General features: G+C 37.0%; 1 protein-coding gene across 2 annotated transcripts in view; it reads left to right on the top strand.

Moving 5' to 3' along the window:
* COG5 (component of oligomeric golgi complex 5) overlaps positions 1–18,921 on the top strand; it is a 172,599-nt gene that overhangs the window by 68,343 nt on the left and 85,335 nt on the right. For both annotated transcript variants that reach the window (XM_015850827.2, XM_015850892.2), the window contains exon 7: positions 4,107–4,237. In XM_015850827.2, the coding sequence (XP_015706313.1) occupies positions 4,107–4,237 (131 nt within the window). The remainder of the gene's footprint in view (positions 1–4,106; positions 4,238–18,921) is intronic.

The following is an 18,921-nucleotide window of genomic DNA, read 5'->3' as shown; positions in this document are numbered from 1 at the left end:
CATAATGCTGTTTCTGAGAAGCTGATAGTGATGCTATCTTCATCATCATCCTGTTTTTCAAATGTTTGAATATTTACTAAGAAAATTAATTCAGATTTTTTTAATATTCATCACAGATTTTCACAGAGAAGTTTGAGGTCAGAAAAGGAAATCACATCATAGAAAGATTCTAAGTTGTTGAGCCAGTAAAACTCAACTCTTTTGCTCAGAGTATTTTTTTCTACCTACTGTACTGTGCATATCAGATCTATCTCTGTTAAACTCCTCTTATATAAGTATCCGGGAAATGGTGGTTTAAAAAACATAGCTGTAAGCAACAGTGGATTAGAAAACTGTTCAGGTTTAATAAATCAAGAAAATTTGGAATTATAATGACAAAAATCTTTTTTCTTTAAGAAATATCAGAAACTAACCCTTTCTTTGTCTGAGGTGCATTAAATGTCACTGATTCCTAGGGCTCAGTGCATTTTGCTTTGACATATTTTTTGTTCAAGAAGATGATTCAGCAGGCAGTCTGTATTTTAAGTCCTTAAAAAGTCATTTCCAGCTGTGATTTCCAAGCTTAATAAGGTGTGATAGTTCAAAAGAAAGCAATACCGCAGATAGCAGAGGAATGGGAGGTGAAGGAATGGCAACATTTCCCTTCTCTAGTTTCGTCCCTTGCTTCAGTACATGGAAGTGACTGGGGCAACGTGCTTTAGCTCATACCAGTGTGAGGACAGTTTGCACCACGGCTGCAGCCCTGCAGTGTAGTGGTACAGTGTATTTGGCTCCTAACTCATTTTAGGTGTGAGTGTTTATATAGTTGTAAGTAGTAAACTTATACAGAAGTGTAGATTTGTTCTGTCTGTGTTGCAGCTTCTATTCTTACACAGGAAGGTCAGGAAAGCACTTGCAGATGTTTCTACTGCGGACTTGCTGTCTACATGAAAGCTGGTCATCGTTTGAGAATAGTATAATATGATTGCTGGGGCTTCTCTACTGGTTAGAGCAGTAGCTAACAGCACCCAGGGCAGGCTGCCTAGCCACTGAACCCACAGAAAGGTTCTCTGTTATGAAGACCCACAGAAATGCGTTGCCTCCAAAGTATTCTGTTAGGAGCGCAGGGAATGTGAAGCGAAGCTGCAGGTTTTGGCAGTTGAGCAGGGGGTGGCTGCCAGTCTGAGGCACAGATGGAGCATTTGGAGACGCCAAAGCAGCATGGGCTTTCTGTTCCTTTCATGGAACCATCAGACTGATTTGATTTTTAGCACCTGAAATGGCCTAATTTAGATTTAGATATAAAAAACAGTAGGGAAAAACAGTCTCTTTTATTTCTTTTGTAACTTTTTTTCTTTAGCTGTAGGAAATCAGGCCCATGTTTTATTTTGTTTAAACAGCCTGTGGGTGTGGAGGGGGATTTTATCATATAAGTGAAATCCACAGCAAATTTTTTATTTACTAGGTGAGTGAGTGAGTCTTTGATGATATCTGCACCTTTTGTAGTGACGTTGCCAAAAATCTGTTTGGCAGTGGCTATTTCTTTGCACTTTTCTTTTTTCAATCTTAGAATGTCAGCTGACAAATAGAGGTCAAAAATATAGCGTTCACATTCAAGACACCTGTTGGTTGGTAACTTAAGGTACTGAGTGTTCAGTATTAGTTTTAAGAGGTTCATATGCAAGACCACATTTGGATATGCTGCTTGGTCACAGCAAGAAATTGCTCTTCTCAGGGTAAGTTACTCCTATGTGGGTAAGAGGGACTGCCATAGCCCCTAGCAAAAACAGCTTTGTAAACATGTGTTTGTGTCAGGCTTCATTAACAGCCTGTGCAACATGAAATGTACTTCCCTGCTGCTCACCTGTCCTGTGACTCCTCTGATCAATTTTTAAATGGGTGCATGCAGACAAAAGCATTTGCAGGTCTATTCTTAGTAGACTGAAGTCTATTTGACACACAGTACTGTTAAGAAAGTTGATCTCTTTTATTCCTTACTCAGTTTAATGCAGAACTTCTGGAATCTTTTTATTTCAGTTTCCTATGCTGAGTTTTTCATGTGCAAGTGAGGGAATGCTCTTCTCTATGTAGCTGTGTAGTGATCCACTTGGAATTTTGTGTTCAGTTATGAACATATGGTTGCAAAAATGAGTGTGATGCTTAGATCACTTTATTGTGAATAAACAAAAATAAATGGTTACTAAAGTGAAAGGTTATTTAAGGTTTAAAAGTTCAGTTAGCTTAGTAGAGATTTAAGTCTGTGACTCTATAGGCTTACTGCAAGGACATAAAGGAAGATGACCATTAAGAAGTCATTTTAACAAATGGAAAAGGTGAAGCATTGTTTTACGAAGGAAGTGTCTGGCACCAAGTGAAGTGTCTCGGCCATTACTTTGCATTATTCATTCTTTCTAAGGAGTGGAACAAGGAGCGCTGATAAATGATGGAAAGTGGCTTAGCTGTCACCTCCACCAGTTCCCTCAGCACTCTCAAGTGAATCTCATCTGGCCCCATGGACTTGTGGCAGTCCAGTTGGAGCAGTAGGTCTCTGACTGTTTCCTCCTGAATCATCAGGGGTTTTGTCTGCTCCCCAGCTGAGACTACCAGGTCAGAGAGTGGAGTACCCTGAGGATAACTGGTCTGATCTTTAAAGACGGAAAGAAGGCATTTAGAACCTCTACCTTTTCTGTATCCTCAGTGGTTACAATCCCAGCCTCATCCAGTGAAGAGTGGAGACTCTCCTTAGTCCACCTCTTACTGTTGATGTGTTTGTAAAAGATATTCTTGTTCCCTTTTACCCTAGCTGCCAGGTTGACTTCAAGCTGGGCTTTTACCTTTCTGATTTTTTCTCTGCACATCTTAACAGCTCCTCTGTAGTCTTTCTGAGCTGCCTGTCCCTTCTTCCACAGGTGGTAGATTCTCTTTTTCTCCCGGAGCTTCAAGAACAGCTCCCTATCATCCATGCTAGTCTTTTTCCTGCCGGCTCATTTTGCAGCTCAGGGGGACAGCCTGCTCCTGCACCTTTAAGACTTCCTTCTTGAAGAGTGACCAGCTGTCTTGGACCCCTTTACTCTCTAAGACTGAACCTCAGGGTACTTCCCCTACTAGTCTTCTGGACCAAAGTCCACCCTCTGGAAGTCCAAGGTAGCAGTTTTGCTGCTCCCGTCCTGGCTCCCCCAAGAATCAAGAACTCTACCATTTCACGGTCACAAATAGTTTTGTCTTGTAGATCAGCAGTAGTGTGAAGGTCCTGTTCTGACAACTGAATTAGGTTGAGTCAAACCTAAAAAGATTTGGAACCCATAAAAACAAAAAGGGGAGAAAAGAAACAGTGTTTTCTAACTTTGAAGTTTTACTGAGGACCCTCCTAGACTGCTTCTATAGTTCCCTGTGGATCTCAACTGGAGCACCCAGAGCTGTTCAGCATGTCTATTTTATAAATTTAATGCCTGATTCTCACCTAATTTCTGTTGTCATTTGGATGAAGATAGATCCTGTTCTTGGAGAAGCCTAAAGAAACTACACTCAGGTTATGCTTCTCCTATTCCAGGAACACACATTTCAGAGCAGTGTCTATAGTTGGTTTGGTTTACAATAGATTTAAATGGAATTGTATAACATTTGAATGATTTGAGTTCTAGCCCAATCTGAGCTGTAGGTCTTCATTAGCCTGCAGGAGGCTGAGTGAACAGTTCTTGCACTGCAAGAGGTTACCACAGACAGATGGAAGCCATCTGAGAAAAGATGTCCTCTGGCCCTTCTTTCAGGAATGGGTCATTAGTTATGTTGGGGCAGCTCAGGAGTGCAAGACCAGACAGGGAGCCAACAGCAGAGAACTTGTAGCCTAGAGGTGAGGTATCTCCAGGGGTCTAAGAAACTGATTTTTACTCCCTAGGATATGTTTTGTATCTTAACTGAGATGTATTAAATATGCATATTTTTGAATAATAGTCTTTTGATTTTCAATTTTTTTTCTTGAACAATTCATTCCTGTGGCATACTCCGTTGTCAGGTGTTTTATGCAAAAATGTTCTTTGGAACTAACTATAATTTCAAAATAGTTTCAATGTATTTTAAATGTTCCATTATTGTATGTCATGCTTATCAATATTTTGTTGCTTTTATAGATTACCTTTCTCAAGGGATAGATCTGTCTGGAATAGAAGTAATTGAAAATGACCTGCTTTTTATTGCAAGAGCTCGGCTGGAGGTGGAAAATCAGGCTAAAAGGTTACTTGAGCAAGGTGTGGAGACTCAGGTAAAACACACGTGTTTTTTTACTTCCTTTCAAAAGTGAAGTTTAAAGGGTGCTGTGAGACTGATTTCCTTTGTTTGGTCCTGCATTTGACCATCTTACTTGCAAGAGAAAGTCTTCCGCACATATCAGTATCCAGAGAAACTGACAAAACTGGCTTTGCGCAATATATTTATGTGCAAAAACAACAGGATCTAACCCTGAAAATTTGTGAGGAAGTACATGCAGATAGCATACTTTAATTCTAAACAGTTTGATGAAAAAACTGCTAATAAATAGAATTTTGTGTTTAGTGCAGTATATGACATTGATAATATTGCTGATCTTTACAGATAAATCTGGACAATGTAGTTTCTTAAAACTAAGAAGATTTCTACATTTTAGCTATGCAGTTATGTAACAAAGTGATTTCACGGATTTCCGATTAATACTTTAAAAGGCATTTTAGACTTTGAGGTAGATATTAACTGTAGGGAATACGCATCATTACATTCTTCTATACTAAATGTAATTATCTACATTTTTAATGACCTGTGTCTGTTATTTAAATATTTGTACTATCATTTGTAGTGACCCTTTGCCTTTTTTAATACTTGTATTCCTTTGGCTATTAAAAAAAAAACACCTATTTTAATCTCCATTATTCCAGTAAGGGGAGAAATCTAGCACAGGTTCCTACCCACTTTGCTTTTTAAATTAGGGAACAAAGTGAATTAGAACAAGATATTTCTATGCTGTTTGTTAAAAACGGTTAACCTTCTGGGGCAATATAGCATTTATTTGTAGTATTGGATGCTGACATGAGAGCAGAACATAAATGGAATGGAAAATCTCTTAATTAAATTGCTTTCGTTAGATAATTGAAGATTAAAATGATCAGTATGTATCAATTGTGTTAGACCTCTCATTGTAAGTAATTCTCTGCAGTAAGAAGGCATGGCTGTGGTAAATACCATTCACTATTTGCTGATAGCAAAATGATAGGGCAAACGAAAAACGTTCCATTTTTTGCTTAATTACTGTGGAAATACTGAAATTCCTGGCTTTTTGAGCATGTTGCTGAACTGTCATTGGGCTTGTTACAAGCTATGAGATATATGCTGTATTAAATGAAGACTGAACGATGCTGATGGGGGCTGAGAAAAAACAAGTAGACATCTATTTTAAGTGTAGCAAAAGTCTTCATCGGTTTCGACCCCTTCTAGTTTTTCATGTCAGATTTGACCTTCTCTGATAATTTTCTCTTTATATTAAGTACTAAAGCGGAACTGACAAAGAAACCCTGGGGAAATCAATCCCACTCTACTTGAAAAATTGACAGATTTATTAGGTGTTCCAGGCCATATCCAGGTAATCAAGAGATTATTAAAGTATTTGCCTGTTGTGCTTTAGCCAGGGGCCTGTTTCTAGCAAGATGGATTGTTTGGAAGATTGTTTAGAAGAACATTTTTAGTGTTTAGTCCTATCAGAAATGGGTATCCTTATTAAGTAATATTGGAATATGCTTCACAGATTTGCTGTTGGATACAATTTGCTGATTTAATATTGGAATAATAATGTGTTCTATAAAATATGCGTGCAGTCATTGCCCAAGAAATATAGAGTTTGAAATATGACCAGTGACTGCTGTCTTTAGTTCTTAGTATTGTAGCTGTTTATTGACAACCTGATTTACATTTATACCTTCCAAGCCCTGAGATTTCCCATAAGAGGGCATAGAATCCTCATCTTTTCATGTACGTTTTATAGCACAGACTTATTTAGATAGGCTGCCTTCTTGGTAATTTCTATTGTAGTAGCCAGATCTGTAACACTGGGAATAATGCAGGTGAATTTTGTCCAGTTGTTTATTCTGTTATTTGATATTTGGAATAGAAGTTTTAAAGTTTTTGATCTATGTAAATAATACATGAGATCAGTTGCCTATGTAAGTGAGCTCTGTTTCTGTATTTCATCGAGCACTTTTCAGTAGTGCCTTAAGAAGGAAGTCAGCTTTAGATCTCTGTTTTAGAATACTTCAGTGACCACCTGTAAGAACAGAAGGAAGTTAAAATGCATTAAAAACAAACAAACAAAACAAAACCCAAAGCTGTAAGTAACTCCTTTAAAATTTGGTGAGTGTCTTCTGTAGAATTCAGCTCTTGAGAACAGACCTAAAAGGACGGAACTGTCTCTTTCAATCTTTTGATGTATTATTTGTTTAGGTATGAGACTATTATTATTCTTTTAATTGTTTATTCAATGAAGTAGAACTTCCTTACAAGCTGTGCCTGTATTTACCAAAATAACCAGCATGTGAAAGCAGATGCTTACCTGGAAGTGGTACATGGTCTATTTCTCAACATTATGATTCATGTTTTCATTGCAAGTTCATCACTGTGGCATTTGTGTATTTCTCAGAAGAAATCTTTCTTTCTCTTCTGTTCCATTGGAAGAGTGACATTAGTAGTTGACTGCTTCAGAAGTGACACCCAGCTGTGGGGTGTAGTCAACAAAACAGAGGGACAAGATGCCATCCAGAGGGACGTAGACAGGCTAGAGCAGTGGGCTCAGGTGAACCTCATGAGGCTCAGCAAATTCAGATGCAGGGTCTTCCATCTAGGTCATCATCTGAAGCATTCACTGCCATTATATGCTGGGGTATGAAAAGATTGAGTGCAGCCCTGCCAACAAAGACCTGGGGGTGCTGGTGGATGGCAGCTGGGCATGAGCCATCAGTGTGCCCTTGCAGCCCAAAAAGTCATCAAAAGTAGCATGGCCAGTAGGGTGAGGGAGGTGATCCTGCCCCTCTGCTCTGTGCTGGTTGGGCCTTAACTGGAATACTGTGTCCAGATGTGGAGTCCTCAGTACAGGAGAGGCTGTTGGAGCACGTCCAGATTGGGGCCACAAAAATGATTTGGCCTTTCAATATCTAAAGGGAAGCTACAGGAAAGAAGGGGACAGAATCTTTAGCGGGGTCTTTTGTGATAGAACAAGGGAAATGGCTTCAAGTTTAAAGAGGATAGATTTAGGTTAGATATAAGGAAAAGTTTTTTACAGTGAGGATGATGAGGCACTGGAACAGGTTGCCCAGAGCTGTGGTTGATGCCCCATCCCTGGAGACTTTCAAGGCCAAGCTGGATCTGACTCTGGGCAACCTGACCTAGCTGTGGATGTCCTTGTTCATTGCAGGGGAGTTGGACTAGATGACCTTTAAAGGTCCCTTCCAACTCCAAAGATTTTTTTATTCTATGATTCTAAGTGAAGGCTTCAATGTGTGCTCACAGCAGTAACTTTAAAGCTGCCGTCTGGGTATAAACTAGAAGAGTCGCTCAACATTTCTAGACTTAACAGGTTTTCATAAAGCTGCCAACCATGCTTGTCTTCCTAATCCTTTTAGAAACAGTAAGTCTTCTCTGCTCCTGTGGGCTAAAGTAAGACAAATAATGGTAAATCCATTCAAGTGGAGGTACCAATGGCTACAGGCATTTTTGTTGTCGTTGTTGCATCGTATGCTTTGTTACTTCGTATAAATAATGCAGATTAATGCTCTGTCGTGAGCAGCATCAAGAAAATTGATTCAAATTCTGTTCTTACTGTTTAGTCCTGAATTTCCTCATAGGTTTCCTTCACACTGTAAGCAGGCTGATAGCAGATAGTGTAGAAATCAGGAGAGGCTACTTTAACAGAGATACAACCGCAGAATTATTATAGTCAATCTCTTAGCACATAAAGTAGTGTTTCCCACCTAAAAAGAAGGAAACAGAAGAAGGTACATAGCCATATTGCAGCCACCTGAAGCATCCCCTGTGTTTCTTTGGCTTACAGGAGGAACTCTAGGCAAAATTATCTAAATTTTCCTTAGACACCACTTTTTTCAAATAACTGTATTGTTTAAGGTATATATGAATTATAATAAATTACTCAGAACAACAGAAACCTGTCAATCCTGTATAGAACAGTTCTGCTGGACAGTGTGTATAGTGGCTGCTATACTTAGAAAGAAAACTTACTCCGCAGCTTACCTCATGCTTCAAACCCTTTCTGTTATATTATCACGCTTAGTGCTAGACTTCTTATAGCCAGGGTTGCCCACACTGAGTTCTATCAGGTAATTAAAGTGTTGGTAGCATTAAGGGCCAGGCCATGTGTACACAAGGAATACATATCCATCTCTCCCATCTTTACTCCTATTAAGATGTAGAACAAGTTTTAAACTAGGTTTCCTGCTTTAACCATAGTTATGGGGCATGTCTGAGTAAGAAGGGTAGATTTTTGTAGGTTTCGTACTAGTATGTGTGAAATGGGTTAGGAACCTGTGCTCTTGCTTTTGACCTTACCAATCTAAACTTTGTTTATTTGTTTGGATATCGATGATGACAATTATGGTATCACTGAATATGGAATAAACCATACTTAGGTCAAACAGGACATGATGTGGAGATGAGAGCAGAACCCAGAATTCCTTGATTATGCACCCTAAACACAGTTTAAGTTATGGAAAACTTCCTAATGTTTCTACCTAGCATAAATTTATAGAGAATTATATTCACTGATAATAGTGAAAGTTTATGGTGACCTTATTGTGAAGTTTCTTGATCATATTAGAGAAAGCTAAAAATAAGTGTAAACTCAGTAACTCTCCATTGTTCAAATGAATGTTGAATTGTCTGCAGTTTTTCTTTAATACATACATTTGTTTAAGAGCTCTCCTAATTTTAATCTCATAGAATAAAGAGGGAAGAAAACAAACAAAAATAATCCCAGACTCTACTTCTACAAGATATTAAAATGCTCGATTTGTGTAAACAAGATGAGTATGTAAGCAATACAATCTGAGCTCAAATGTCTCAATTACTTTCAATGTAATATAGTTAAAATTTTGTGAAACTGAGCATATTTTGGGGTGTTTCGAATTTATTGTGATCTCTTTTGCATTCTGTTCCATACTGAGTCTCTAAATTGAATTGGCTATGGGACAACTACAGCATTTTTTTTAACATTAAAAATTATTGATTAGATGTATATTTATAATTGTTCCTGTCTAATGCTATTTAGAGCCTGAGAACAAGGGACTGAAGGATGCATAATTAACCAGTGTTCTGGAAGTTGCTCATCAAAAAGTTGCTCAATTTAACTCTAATCAGGATTGTCTAAGCTAGGTGCTTATGTAGTATGTTTTGCAGTGGAACAGCAAGATTGGTGATAGTAATCTGATCTCCTCAGACCAGCATTTAATCTGATGTCAAGGATCTCTATTGCTGTCCCTAAGGGATTGGTGGGAAAGGCATGCATATAGGCGGCCATTTTTCTGGAGGTGATCATCAAGAAATGGCACAATTTGTTTCATATCTGGGTCCTCTGAGCTAAGTGATTATGTAGTACAACTTGCAATGTTACAGCAAGATTGGTGAAATTAATCTTAAATCCTTCATAGGTTGGCACTTAATATAATGTCAAGGATCTTAATCAATACATAGTCTTTATTGCCCTGAGGCAGCATGTTCCAGGCATGCAGATGCACTTGGAGGTTCTCAGGATACTTACATATCAAGAATAGTTGTCATTGATTCAATTCAGTTTTTTACCTTTTTGTCAAAACCCACTAAAAGTGATAATGTTGTATTCTTGAGTTATTTATAATAATAATAATTTATAATAATACAAAAGCCAAACACATGGCTTATATAGCAGTACTGTATGGGTAAGGGCATGTGAACTTGAATTTCTAATTACTAATCTTACATACAAAAATAAGAGTATGTGTTTTATTAAAGCATTCTCTTTCTTGGCTGTCTATGGCATAGACCTTGTACAGGTGTATAAATGTGCTGTCTAAGGCTGTCCAGTCTTTGGTACAGTGCTTGATTGTAGAACAAAGTAGAATGTTACTTACTGTGCCCCACAGTTGAGTGGTGGGCTTCTTAACTTTTATCTGTAGTCAGTTTAGCCTAAGATGTACAGTACTGCTCAGACTGATGTACTGCACTACTTGAAAGAAAAGCTTGACTTCTGGATGTTTTTCCCTGCCCTTTGCTGCTTTTTCATGTCAGCTAACATATTTTGTCCTATTAAAAAAAAAAGATTATGCAAATAGAAATTGATTTCATTTTGCATTTAATTGCGTAAATACAAGGTGATCATTATAATAGTAAATAAAGTAGAAAAAATAGGAGCAAACAACTCCTTCAGTTTGTTCATGACCATCTTTGTATCCATGTACTGCAGGCTGTCCTCATAAAAAGTTTGGAACATCTGGAGTTGAAATGCTTCCCAGAGTATATGAGTATACGTTTTCTTTAAGTCAAAGAGCAGTCAGTGCTTCTTCTTGGTTTTGTTTCTTTGTTCTGACATTTGTTCCTACTTTGAAAGCTAGAAGTTGGGATTTAACCTTGTCACTGTCAAAAATTTAACGAGTATGGTACACTTCAGGCAGTAGCTGTTATGTTTCCTTATTATCCTGTAATCTGGGTTCCCTGGAGGACATCCTGATGAAAAAGCTGTCTCAGCCTAGTTTCCATAATAAAATGATTGACTACGATATGTTATAGAAATGGAAGGCATTTTTGAGTCTTCATTTTGAAGTCAATTAGTTGAATCTAGAGTAAGAAAACTATGTATGTTATCTGTAAAAAGGAAAATTTGGTCCTATTTGCTACTTTTGGCATACAGTGAGGGTGGTAGCTATACTTAACTTTACGTCATCTAGTTTTGCTCAGTGAAGACCGAGGATGAGATTCAAAGCTTTTTTTCTCTTTCTTTTTTCTCATTAGCCACTCATTTTAGTTGCTGTTTGGAATTCTAATGCAGACACAGAAGACATTTATTTCATTGTGTCATACTGGCTTTCACTGTCAATAATCGCAGTTATCCTTTCTGGCACTTCAATCTGTTTAGTTAAAATCCTTGGAGCTTACACTTATTTTTGTTTTCTGTTTTGCGATAGTTGTGTGTGCATATAGAGCATTTTCATTTCATGTGTTTATGTATCTTTACTTCGTTCTAACCTTTAAGTTTCTTTGTCACAGAAATGTATTCATGTTGCATTATTCAATTTTATTTTTCATCTTCAGTATTACGGTTATGGTTTTCATGATCTCGTTAACTTGCTAAATCAAATTCCTTCATCTGGCCATCTGGAGCATGGCAGTACTGAAGGAGTTTTCAATAAATCTAAATTATTTCTTCCTTATTCTGTTAAGATGTGATATAGCAACGTATGGCTCATCTAGCAACCAGGAAGTATGTCTTCTAAGTGCATGTTAGTTCTATGCTACTTTGGAATGATAAACTTCATGGGGATTAACCAAACCTTCAAAATTTTGGCTTTCCTATTCCGGACTAAAAAGAGTTCATTTTATCTTAAAGTGTGATCTAATGGATCTGAAGTGTTAACCATGCTTCAGTAATTCCAAATCATCAAGCTAAACACTAAGTATGAATTTATGTTTCTGAACTATGGATTAAAATAAACCACAGATTTCTCTGCAACATAATCGGCTGATACTGATATAACCTAGAATATCCTTTCAGTTTCCATAGGAACAGATGATAGAATGTTTTGAATTTTGGAAAAGCTAAAATGAATGTCTGGCTTCAATATAGTTCACTTATATTTTGCAGCTTGCAGCCTCTCTGTGTGAAGGCTAAAAGTGTGCATAAAAACAAAAGGTGAAATATCCACCTAACTCCAAATATATTTTTAGTAGTGGTAGCAGTAATAATAAAAAAATATTATAGGTGTTTCCGTGCATAGTTCTTCAGGTGTTGTTCACTATAGAGGAAGGAAACATGTTTCCAAATCCATAGCAAAATAGAAACTATGCATTATTCCTGTTTGTTAATATCTCTTCAAATGTTTTACAGCAACAAAAAAGTGCCTGGTAGGTCATCTCTAATTCTCATCTCCAGTCATTGCTTCATCTCCCTTTTGCACTGTAGCCGTATGTTTTCTGGATGAAACAATCTGGGCAGTGCAAGAAAGAACTGATTAAATATCTGATGGAAAAAAAACCACACACAAGTTTTTTGTTTTTTGGTTTTTTTTGTAAGAGAGTAGTTTGAGATATTTACTGAGCACTAGAATTTAGGTTATGGCTTCAGCCAAACATTCACACTTGATTAGACCAAGATTAAAGATTACTTTTTTTTTTCTTCCTTGAGATCATATTAAAGCAGAGAACTGAGATGATCTTGTTTCCTATTAGGTCACAACACCTTATAGTACACATGTTTAAGACAAGTCTCTGTACTTCCATACTGGTCACCTTCCCGTCAGACCTCTGTTGATTTTCAGACTGTGACCTGAGCTGAACCTGCCACCTGATGGCTCTGTGTTTTTATCTTAGATGTTCCTCTTGATTATCCCAGAGTTCAGGCAAGCATCCCAGAACCAGAAGTTGCCTTCTCCTTGCTAGCATTGGAATTACTCTTTGCTGCACCCCACTACAGGGTGTATGAGTTTAGGTGGGTTGTCAGACAGATGTTTCTAGTTGGTCATCTGTTAGTGCCCGTAGCTCCTAGTTGTACCTCTGCTGGACATGTGTTGGATAGAGTAGCTTTCATCAAACTGCAAAGCAAACGCTTCCAATAAGATGTTGTGAATAGCAAATGAAGCATGAAACAGTTTTCCCTTTTTCCCTTTTCTCTGTGGCAGGTAGTACACCATGGTGTAAGGAATTCGTAATTAGTTGGTATGAGGCCAGGGGTAAAAAAAGCACTGCCTTTAAGCAAATATTGAAAATAGCAGAAAGGTGGAGACTGGAGTTCTCAGGAAAAACCTGCTTGGATAGAGATGTGCATATTTAATGCAACTTAAATAATTCATTGATATGAATGTGATGCACACGGTAATGCAAATGTTTATGATGTTTTTGGCTGAAATTCTAATAACTAATTGAGAATTGTTGTTGCTTTTTTTTTTCCTCCCTATATTAAAATTTCTTTGGAAGAGGCAGGATTCACGTTAAGTAAATAATAATAGTATTGCAAACATGTCTGCTATGGATTGTTAACTGAAAATAGTCCACATATGAGCCTATTTTTATCAAAAGCTTTTATTAACTGAAAACTGTGTCTGATATTCCAAACATTTTTGTGCCATGATCTCTTTTAATGCCTTTCCCTGAGAATCTGTCACTGTTTTAGCTGTCATTTTTTTCCTGTGCTGTGTTTCTTCTGGCAGGGTACTCCTTTGTGTTTGCTAGTCTGAAAATATATATATATTCAGATAGCTGCAATGAATGGTATGAAAATAACATTTATGCTGTTAAAAAAATAAATAAATAAAAGAGCAAGTCATGGTTTTGCTTTTGGGGTTTGATAAATGTTCATAAGCCTATGATATATTTTCTAAACAGATGAAGCTTAATTTCTATCTTATGTTTCTACACTACACTTAGATCCCAAGGCAGATCCAGCATTCCTGCTTGGTAAACATGCTGGAACCACAGCACTGGAATTGCTGAAGTGCTCCTGCTGGAGATCCAAACATGTGGGTCTTTGCAGGTCCACCTGGTTCATTTTTGGATGTACAGTTTTCCCCCATATGTGGCCTGCTTTCCAGAAGGGAAGGCTTTATAGCTCAACAAGGAGTGAGGAATTCTTTGGTGAATGCTGTTGGGAGCACAAGTCTAACTGGAAAGTAGAGGAGCGTACACTATAGAAGCCCCCATTTTAAGAAGTGTTGTTACAGCATTACAGAGATAAAAGGGTTGCAAAGATGGCCATGATAATATTTGCTTTATGTAGCAAAAATTGGTTCATGCCAAAACTTATTCTTTGCAGTCTGGTTGCCAAACCGTGCCAAAACACACACCCCTGCTGCTGCCTCTATTAGTCTCAGGGAATGTGAGCATGGGAGTATTTGCCCACGTGGCAACCAAGGTGGGCAGCATGTTGGTATTTTTGTTCCATCTTCCTGATTGTAAAGCATTCACATAACAAAGGTTATTGGATGCTGATGCATCTTCCCTCCCCAGAGCTCAGAGGGTGCATATTTACATGTAACTCTCTTTCTGCAGGAGGGTGGAAGAAGGAGAATGAACTGCACAGGGTCTTTCCCCCTCCCTCCTCAAGCACTGTATGTGAGCAAAGCTAAAATGTATATTCATTTGGGGAGGAATGTGTGCTGGAGTAGGAGTTAACCAGCAAGGATGATGGGAGGGTGCCATATGTTCTCCTGCACTGCAGGTTTTACTGTTCCCCTGAGATTGTTGTTATGAAGTCTTTCTGATATCTTGTCCTCCCCAAAATTCAGATATCTTGCAATATGTGATGAGTATTGTTAAAAAAAAAAAAAAAAGGGAAAAAAAAAAAAGATTTTTATTTCTGCTATTCTTGCTTTTATTACCATGCGTGCCCAAACTTATTTGAGGAAATTCTAAGCCACCTTGTTCTTTACTCATGTTAGGTGAAGGATTTTCCTGAAATCAGATCTAGCTCAGGATTTATGTATTGTAGCTTCTTTTGTTACTGCGTAGATAAAGTTATATTCCTGAAGCACTGATGAAAACCAGTAGAAAATCTTGGTATGAACTTAGTGTCGCTCAGTTGCTTTTTGCTGCACATTTTTTTTTTCTGCCTAAGGAGAAGTTAATGCATGAGGCTTTTTTCATTATGTTCTCCTTTCTACATGATTCTTGTTTTATCTCCTTTTAAAATTTTAACTAGGAATTTGCTGTACAAAATGCTTCACAAGTGAATACAAGCAATCCTTGCACAACAGAAGGCATTTTCTGCTTGTGTGGTGTTACTGACCATTCTATGTATTTGAAAAATTCACTCCCACTAATTTACCCAGGCATCAACACTGCCACCACACCTCTGAATAAACTAAATCTGTCTCACAACCAGAGATATTTTTCTTCTGAGTGCCAAATAGCACCATTCCTGGAGGCCCTCTGACAGTTTCTTCTGTACAGGGCGGTGGGAAAGCATTGCCATATGAAGTTCATGTTATTTCAGTGCTTCATCAATTCTTATGTAACTTAAAGCAATAATAAAATTAATAAATTTGTAGATTTTTATGTTGATCTAAGAAACCTCCTGCTCTTGCGAGCTGACCTGTGTGTGCTAGACTCAGACTTTCATTCCTTACAATCTGAACCATAAGGTACGAAACAGAATGAATATTTTAAGCTGCAAATTACATTTTAAAGCAAAGGTTTGACAACTGGTTGACTCTTCAAGACTGAGCAGTCTAGATTTTGAAAAATTTAGTGCAAGAAACCACATCGTAACCATGTAAGTAAAGTAGTCTTTGGACTAAGGTGGTTGACACAGGAAATCTACAGAGAATGTAAAGTGTATCACGGAAATAATGCTTGAGCGTATGAATCTCTGAAAATTGTTTTCTTGTGCCTATTAGTTTAAAACGCAAACTTGCTTATAATCAATTCTGTACATAATTTGCAATGACTCTTCAGTTTATAAACTCCATGATTTTAGAGAGTATCTTTGGGATTTCATCAGAGAAGAAAATCTTTAGTATAGATTTTACTTCTGTTTGTAGATCTTTTCTTCTAACTCTAAAACAAATGATAAGAACTTTAAGAGTTAGATTATTAACTTTAACTAAAAAACAGTTCTTAGAGTAGTTCTTTATTCTACAGCTGAAGTCTTTTCCCTACCCTCAAATTACCTCATACATTATACATTGGTAGTCGCATGTGGAACAGGGAACATAATCCTGCATCTTGACATATAACTGTGCCTGGATATAATTACTCTTGCACACTAAACTTCTTTAAAGACTATTTCTATGATATCTATATAAAATTTTTATGAACAAGCAATTAATTCCCCTTCTCTTTTCCTTTGGAAATTATACTAGTAAATACTCTATGCCCCAGGTAGAAGTACTAAATGTTCTAAAACACTGTGATGTTTTCCTGTATAATAGTATTACGTGTTTCAATTTCTACAAGGTGTGTTAGCGTCTTTGTTTTCCATAACTCATTGTGGCCTTATTTATATTTCATGTTAGTTAAGTTCACCATTTATGCATCGTTCAACAAAGGAAGATATAAAGGGGATGGCAGCTGAATTTTAATAATGAATGAGGAAGCAAGTTGTAATTGCAGTAGTTTTACTAATATCACTTTAGTTAAGACTCATTGACAATAATTCAATTTTTTATATATCTGTGGAAGTGTTTTACCTTGACACTGACAATTCAGAGTAGGGATGGCAAAGCTCATTTCTGTTTCAGTGTAGAGTTCAGGATCTCCCATTTCCATTCTTCTTCCATCTTGTAGGCCTCTTCTTTTCCTTTACCAACTTGCAACTATAACTGCTACTGATAAGCACTGCATTAATGTTTTTAATACAAGACAGACTTTATAAAAAATATGTAGACCCATACCAGAGAGATCTCATGTTGACGTGAGTGGAATTCTTTCCACATCCCTTATTATGACATTTCAGTTTAAACAGATTATAATGCCTGTGCTTTTTTTTTGAATTCTAGGCCTGTTTAGTTTGAGAAGTTGTGTATCATTGTGGCTTACTGTCATATGCACACTTTAATAATCTCCTGCTGTTTTTAGGTCCCTAAGTGAGAAACAAACAAACAAACAAACAAGCTTCTTTAATTAAAAACAATAATACAATACCTATCACTAGTCTTTATAATTATAACCCAGTTCTTTATGTCCAGCTGACGACAGTTCAATCTGTAACATGTTTTCTTGGCTTGCTTATGAGAAAGGCACATAAAATGATGTCAGCCATGCTCCCAATCAAAACGTATTATCCATCTCTCATTCAAAGTTACATTACTCTGTCACAGAAACAGATTGGTTTGGTTTGGCATGATTTGGTTCTGACAAAGCCATCTCGGCTATTATTTAGCACCATATTAACATTTCCTTGTGCATATCAAAAGGTAATTTAGCTGTGCAGTCAAATGTAAATAAGTAATTACTTTCTGGAAATCAGACTATATAATATTACAGTGCACTTTGGTGGTTTAGTTTTTAGGAACAGAAATGTAATGTATGAGATGCTAATTTCAGAATACTGATAGTGCTAATGACTTGGTTTTATGAGAACTTTACACTCCTTAATGTCTTGTTTGGATTTCAACTCAAGTTTCTGGAAATGTGCTCAAGTATATCAGCTATTAAGTTACTTTCTGGATGTAATTAGTGAAGCATAGTTTAATTAATACACTTGCAATGACTAAACATAAATTGTGTTCTTAAAGTACTGCAGCTTGGGTAATGAAAACGTTTACAACCTATATCATTCATGGAGAACAATAGTAGAATACTCCTAATTATATTTTGCAATGAATCAGTGAGCTATCTTCTCTTTCTTCAGCCCCCGCTGCTGACAGTTATTTTAAGAACAGAATTAATACTTCTGTATTTACAACTTCTCTAAATCAGATGGATTAAAGAAAGTAAATTTTAGACAATGCTAAAGTTGAAATAGACTTTCTAAGGTGGATTACACATCAGCTGCAAGTATGTAGAAGAATTCTTCTATAATAAAGTAATTATAAGTAACCTGGGCTGTTTGCTAAGTAGTAAGCGTATATAAGCCACTCATTCTTGTCTTTCACTTTCGTATGCTATATGCCCACTTAAGGTGAGGACAGACATATTTGTGGGCTATTGTAATTGGTTTTCTGATAATCAAATTAGGTTCTAAAATGGAACTATCTACTTTGAAATTAAAAATAAGTAAATAAATAAATCACACATTTGGAGTTTTAAGACAGTTTCTGACCAACCATTAAATTGGAAGTAAATGAATTCTGAGTGAACATCACAGTAGCTCATGGAATACAGCCATAATTTTTTAGAGGCTTTATGTTTTTGTTGTCTGCAAAACTCACGACTTTGAAGACTGAATGGCAGACTGTAGTCACTGCATAATGGTTCTCATCCTCTTATTGTTTAAGTCACCCTTATTGCTTGATTCTTGATTTTTATTTTTTTTTTCTAGATTTTCTAATTTTCTAATCAGCATTTTTGTTGATTATGATCAACATTTTTATACAGATTTTTGTCTACAGTCAAGTTCAAAGAGGGTAGATTCAAGCTTGAATGGGGTAGGTGTAAGGAAAAAATCTTTTACAGTGAGAGTGGTGAGGGACTGGCACAGATTACCTGGAACTGTGGTTGATGCCCCATCCCTGGAGATTTCAAGGTGAGGCTGGATGAGGTTCTGGGCAACCTGATGTGACTGTGCATGTTCCTGTTTATTGTGGGGGAGTTGGACTGGTTGACCTTCAGAGCTCCCTTCCAACTCTAAGGATTCTGTGATTCTATAAAAAAGAGGGGAGGGAAACTAGTAGTGCTTTCCTGCTGCTCTGACTTTCCTTTCCAGAGGAGTTTCAGTCTTTGACTTTAAAATCTTTGCATCTGAGTATGCAGTTTCTTGAGCTAAAGTTAGCAAAATTTATCTCCACTTATAGCTATGACTCTGTTGAACTATTTTAGAAAGCTGGTTTCCTGCTAATTGCAACTTAGATTGCATTTTTAGAGTGTGTATGTGTCTCTACCAAAGTTATACATATTACTGGGACAAATGTGATAGAAATAATGGAGATTAAAGATGTTAAGAGTTATTATTTAAAGAAATGATAAGCAGTAAGACATTCCTTATCATAAGCACAGAGCTAACAAAAAAATCCAAGTATTTCTGGTCCCCACGAGTCAAGGGAACAATCAGATACATCAAAGATGCTGCTGAGAAGA

Source organism: Coturnix japonica, chromosome 1 (genome assembly GCF_001577835.2).
Source record: "Coturnix japonica isolate 7356 chromosome 1, Coturnix japonica 2.1, whole genome shotgun sequence".
In the NCBI taxonomy this organism is placed as follows: Eukaryota; Metazoa; Chordata; class Aves; order Galliformes; family Phasianidae; genus Coturnix; species Coturnix japonica.
Note: the sequence above shows the minus strand (reverse complement) of the source record. Positions and strands in the feature narration are given on the sequence as shown.